Source organism: Halyomorpha halys, unplaced genomic scaffold (assembly GCF_000696795.3).
Source record: "Halyomorpha halys isolate HHAL.00 unplaced genomic scaffold, Hhal_1.1 Scaffold328.1, whole genome shotgun sequence".
In the NCBI taxonomy this organism is placed as follows: domain Eukaryota; kingdom Metazoa; phylum Arthropoda; class Insecta; order Hemiptera; family Pentatomidae; genus Halyomorpha; species Halyomorpha halys.
Window position 1 is genome coordinate 48,533 of NW_027112103.1, and position 6,357 is coordinate 54,889.

At 31.6% G+C, this 6,357-nt stretch overlaps 1 protein-coding gene across 1 annotated transcript in view; it reads left to right on the top strand.

Annotated features, from left to right (window-relative positions):
• The first annotated feature begins 1,632 nt into the window (after window positions 1-1,632).
• Window positions 1,633-6,357, top strand: part of LOC106681341 (facilitated trehalose transporter Tret1-like) — an 11,045-nt gene continuing 6,320 nt past the window's right edge. Inside the window, exon 1 of the mRNA XM_014421612.2 lies at window positions 1,633-1,698. Coding sequence (XP_014277098.1) covers window positions 1,656-1,698 — 43 coding nt within the window. The 5' untranslated portion in view covers window positions 1,633-1,655. The remainder of the gene's footprint in view (window positions 1,699-6,357) is intronic.

A 6,357-nucleotide genomic window follows, 5' to 3' on the forward strand; every position in this document is an offset into this window, starting at 1 on the left:
GAAACGTTGGAAAATAAATAGTTGTAAACTATTTTTATTTCTCTTTTGACCGCAACCCTGACCATCTCCCTATTTTATAATGAAAGGATTGATATCTGGTTCGGGATAGATCGATTACTTATAGAACATAACTATCTTTATTAATAATTTTATTTGTGATAAAATAATGAGAATTGATGATATTAAGAAGGCTTTTTGGTTGTAAGGATTGAATACGAGCATGTTTAGTGGAGCCCCAAAGTTCAACTCCGTATGTTCAGATTGGCTTCTTTACAGCCATGTTTACAGGCCTCTTTACTCCCATCATGGTTACACCCATGTAATAGTACTCTGTCCATTCTGCAAAAGTTATTTCAATTATAGCTTGTACCACATCCTCCTACAATGTTCCCTCTTTAAAGAAAATAGACAATACATCTTAAAGCTACCTATATCCCATATCTTGCGACTTACAAAATATTGAACATTGATAATGAAGCCAAATTGAACAGACTATATATTTACATTGTAACATTATGTAATAAGTTTAATTTTGAAAGTGACATATGAATTCTATTATGGATAATAAATAGTTTTCAAAGGTAATTAATATCTTCATTTAGATCACGCTTTCGTTTATTAAAAAGAATTCTCATTATTTTAAGTTAAATATAATAGAGTAATGAATATTATGTTAATAATTATGTATTATCCAGCCTGTTTTTGTTTATTGTTTTGTTATAGAGAACTTGCTTTATCTTTGTTTATTGTTTTTGTAATGGAGCACTAGACTCAGGTTTTGTTTTATAATTGTATACTGTGTTATGAATTTGTACAAGACTTTGTCTTTCACGAATAAAATCTAACCGTTTGTCTAGTAAGTGCTGGAATAGATCAAATCGACGTGCAGTTTGTGTGAGGATTCCAGGATGCTCAATTGCAGTCAAAGGTAGAGGATCTGTTTGACAGGGGGAACTTTAGGACAGTCGATAGGTTTAGGACTAAGTGTAAAGGTACTTTGATGAGATTTATTTTAATCCTCTAATTACGACACCATTCTTAGAGGGACGTGATGTGAGATTGAAGTGTTTGGGAGGCAATTAAAGGGGTATTATTAACTGTGCCATTGGCATATGAGGTGAGGATTATGTTAGGATTCGTTCGGATGTCAGCTGTATAGACGTTGTAGAGGATAAGACCGAGTGTACTGCCTTGAGATAACACTAGCGGACTAAACAAAATAATGCTAAGAATGATTTTATAGAGTTAGTTCTTGTCAATTAAAAATCATAAATATAGGTTCAATGATATGAAAAAATTAATATTTAATCACTATGTCGATATAACAACAATCAACAGATTGAGGGAATAGTATTCGAGTTTACTAATGAGCACCGATCCACATTAGCTCGGTTGATCAAAAATAAAGATACAGCAAAGAATCATCGTATAACTTACATGATTATGATTGAACTCACGTGTCACAATAGCGGATATTTTTAATTATTGGTATATTATAATTAGAAAAAAATACTATATTATTAATATATTTCTTTGAATTCCGTAACCTCAAGCAATTGGAAAAAACATGAATATTTAATTGGGTTATATTGGATCCCACCAGGATTCGAGGACCCCTCCAAGTTCAGTGTAGCGAGGTTATTGTTACGGTTAAGATGGTAAGTGGTAGGCTGAGGCAGTTCATCTACAGTATCATATGTAAGAACTTTCTGTAATTTCTTCAATATTTTAATGGAATTGTTATTAATATATGTGTTAATATAAGTTATTATTGAATTCTTAAGGAGTCACACTATTTTATAATTAGTAAAAATTTCAGCATAAAAGAAGTAATCTAATTTGGTTTGAAATTAAAAAGTTAACTTATATTCTTAATAATTTTTGAAATTTTTATTTTTAGAAGTTCTGTCCTATGCAATAGAACTTTTTACTATGGAATTTTCCAGTATTATAGTAGAACTTTCATTTTTAAAAAAAATTAATTAAAACTTACTGAATTTCTTTTAAATAAATTCCCTTCAACAGAAAGTAAATTTAAAAAAAGTTAAGTATTCTGACTGAACATTCTGAGTCACTCAAATAAAAATAAATATGTAAATATAAATATTCTTTTCAAGGAATAACTCTAAGTCTTTAATTATTTTTCGACGTTTCGAACATTATTTTTCATTTTGTCTAATCAATAATTAATTAAAAAACTTCCTCATCTATATAATTCATTACTATATCACAAAATATATAAAAATCATTAAATGAAATGAGAAAAGATAATTATTAATATATTTTTATGTAATTATATTATCTACTTTATCATTATATTTACTGTATTATCATACTTTTAAGGGATTTAAATTTAAAAAAATATTGTCATTTATTTTCCTCATATTAATGTTATAATTTATAATATTTAACATTAGATGAAGATAGTTGATCGAGTGAAATATATTGTAGAAAGATAGTCCGGGTGGCGGTCAATAAAGTTATCAAAATGGTAAAAGAGAACTATTTATTATTTACAAACGTTTCGCCCACCTTTGCTAGGCTTCGCCAGAGCTCTCAGATCTCTATCTCTATCTCTAGGGAGTCATGGTAGCAATAATAGTATTCTTTTACTATTTTGATACGTTTATTGACCGCCACCCGAACTATCTTCCTACAATATATTATTTAACAAAATTTAGTTTCTAAAAAAATATTATTTTAATTCTTAAATTAGATCTATTTGTAATTATACTGTCGCAAAATTATCTATTTGAGAAGGTTTAGTATAATTCCACCCATGTTTTTTTTAGCACTGATTATTGTTATGATGGCACTTTATGTTTTAAAGATCAATGAAAAAATTCAGTTTTCTGTTATATTGATTTTACATGAGCGATTAAATTGCTTGAAATTACAAGCATGAATTTATTTTCTTCGGATATTAATGTTTCGAAATCGACTCATCTGACTTGAAACGAAGTTGGGTATAAGTATAGAAATGGCTCAGTATCAATTTAACTAAATTCTATTCAAAACTTACGCATTGTCACCTACAAAAGTATATTTCTTAGAATATTTGAAATACTTCTCCCATATATTTTATACTCAATTTAATTCTTCAATTAATTTATATATTTTATAATATATTTATAACTATATTACAATATATATGTAATAAGTAAATTTAATGTGGACTATATTAAATCCATTGATAGAACTCCCTTATTTGTGACAAAGTAAGGAGGATGGAGGATTTTGGACTTAAGAGGCCTTATAATGGTCACATAATTGAGTTCCATAAATAGTTGGAAGTTGTTGTTGGCTGGGGCTTTATGGCGTAAAACCCTGAGGTTATCAACGCCCATGTTTCGCGATTTATAATTCTATTTCATTTATATTTATAATTCTATTTCACTTTGAATAATTACTTCTTTTAGAATTATTCAGTACGTATAGCAAACTTTCGGGTTTAAATCTTATTCAAAAGGCCATTCCTTTTTAAGAAAACCAAAACAATTTCCACGTTTTTCTGGTCATCATTCAGAGCACTCAATACACTCGGTCCCACTTCCAATCTATTTAAGTTCATGGAATAGAAACAAAATTCTTCAAATATGTGAACTGTGACTGATCGTAAGTACACTGTTGCAGTATTGACACTTTGGCGGTGGTTGCTTATTGATCAAATATGCATGAGTTAAATTTTTATGACCTATTCTCAATCTGGCAATAGATACCTCTTCCCTGCGATTGAAACGGTTTGGTGTGGTCCATGGTTTTTAATTTGCTTGGCGGGCTTTCATTCCTCATGGCTTGCCAACTGGCTGATATTTCATTTTTCATTGGAAGACATTTCTTGGGGTTCCTTCTTGTAAGAGGGTTCCAAGTTAGTCAATTGCCTACATGTTGTCTAAAATAGTGGACCCATGGCACAGGAATAACTTGAGTATTATTGAAGGATTCTGTCTGATTATGATGATATGATGCCGCATGAATATATTTAGAGTATATATTATATATAAATTATACATGTGGCGAATGGGCTCGAGACATCAACAGAGAGTACAAGGTTAACTATGGCCAATATGTATGGATGTAAACATTCTTCTTTGATGAGGATACTTTCTATAACTCTTAATATGCCTCAGATAATTTCACTTCAAATTCAGATATAAAATTTTATTGACATAATCAATTTATTTCCATAAGAACAAATAACCAAAGACCACAGATTTGCCCGGACGTTTCGGACATTTAAAAAAAAGATCATGGATCTAGCAATACTAATCTACTGACAATAGGGCAGCTTAATAGTTGCATAATCCTATGGAATTTTTTTTTATTGTAATTTATTTATTGTTATTTACAACTGTATAAAAATATATACAACAAGTGAATTTGCTGTAGGTGACATAGTGGCATGATACAAACATGTGGAGAATCTACCCATTGATAGAACTCCAATAACATTTCTAGAGGGGAAGATCTCGAGGACATCTTCTTTTCAGACGCCCAGAAGGATTATTAGGTAATGAAGGAGAAGCCAGATTAGAAAAAAGTGGATTTAGGTGGTTGAGAAGTTTATTATGGAAGGATTGGTATCTGATTCTGGCCAAATCGGCAATATATGATACAATAAGGTCCTGATAGATGACTTGATTTGTGAAAAAGTAGGAGCATTGACGATTTTAAGAAGGATTTTGGGCTTTGAGGATTGGATTCAAGAGGAATTTGATGGTTTAGTGGAGCCCCAAAGCTCAACTCCGTACGTCCAGATAGGCCTTATAATAGTCATGTAGATCAGTCTTTTGTAATGGATTGGCAATTTAGATCGTTTGTCTAGTAAATGTTGTAATAGTCGGAATCGACGAGCAGTTTCCTGTATTTTTAGTCTTGTATAAGGATTCCATGTTAGTCGTTTGTCCAGATGTAGTCCTAAGTAACGGATCTGTTCGTCAGGAATAAATGGGCTATTATTAAAGGATAGTGTGGGGCAAGAGGTCATGAGTTTATGACCAAGGGTAAATGTGATTTGGTAGGCTTAATTGAAATTTATTTTAATCCTCCAGTTTAGGCACCATTCTTCAAGGGTGGTGATGTGGGATTAGAGGGTTTGAGATATAATATAAGGATCATTGTTCAGTGGCAATAGACATGTGTCATCGGCATACGTGGTGAGGATAGTGTTTGGATGGGTTGGGATGTCAGCTATATAGGATAGGACTAAGGATACTACCCTAAGGTACACCAGCAGAGTGACGGAATAGAGATGAATAAGCGCTGTTGTGATTTACTTGCAATAATCTGTCGGAGAGATAAGAACGGATAATGAGGAAGTATGTAGGGGTTAGGATTTTACGGACCTTGTATTACAGTCCTGGGTGCCAAATTAGACCAAAAGCCTGTTCTACATCAAGAAAGACTCCCTAGGAGTCGAGACAACAACAAACACACGAAGGCATTTCTGGATAGTACAGTGGGATGTTCGGAATCCAAACTGGTGGTCTGGGATTAAATGGTTGAATCAAGGATAGGATACAGGCGTTTCAAGATGAGTTTCTCAAGGATTTTGCCCATGATAGGTAACAGAGAGATAGGACGGTAGGAAGATGGATATTCTGGCGGTTTTTGAGGTTTGGGAATCATTTTGATTATGGATAATTTCCATGAGTCAGGAAAATATGTGGATCTGAGTACAGCACTGTAGATGTAGGTGAGGAATACAACCGAATATCGAGGAAAATGTAAGGGCAGTTTTAGAATATGAGGTGTAATTAGGTCATAACCGGAAGCTTTGCGGTAAGGTAACTTCTGAATGACGTTGGATATCTCTGAAGGATGAAACGCTTTAGGTGGAAGGGAAATTTGGAGTGGAGTATTTAATTCTTCTTCTATGTATTCGATGTGGGTTGGATTTAGGATGTAGGGGTAAATTTTAAATAAGTAAAATTAACCAAACGAAAAGTACATTTATTACGTACGTAAATTTAGGGGGAATTTCATGATGTTCTATAGTTTATTTAATACAAGCAAAAAATATAATATAGAACACTTCATGAAATTTAAAAATTTTAAATTAACATTAATCAATCATAATTAAGATAGATATTAACATAATTATCTAACTAACATTTAAAAAAACACTATTTGGCTAATTATATAACTTTATAATTCAGACCTGTTTTGTAATTTAAATTCATAATGATTCAACAGACTGATAAAAATCAGCGTAATAAACAAACATTTATCAAGGGGAAATGATAATCAATACTTAATTAATACTCTTATTGATACCTTAAACATTGATGTCATAATTCATTAAATTGTCCTTTGTGCAGGCTAATTTCCCCTGTCTTATATCTTCAAAAACAAAAA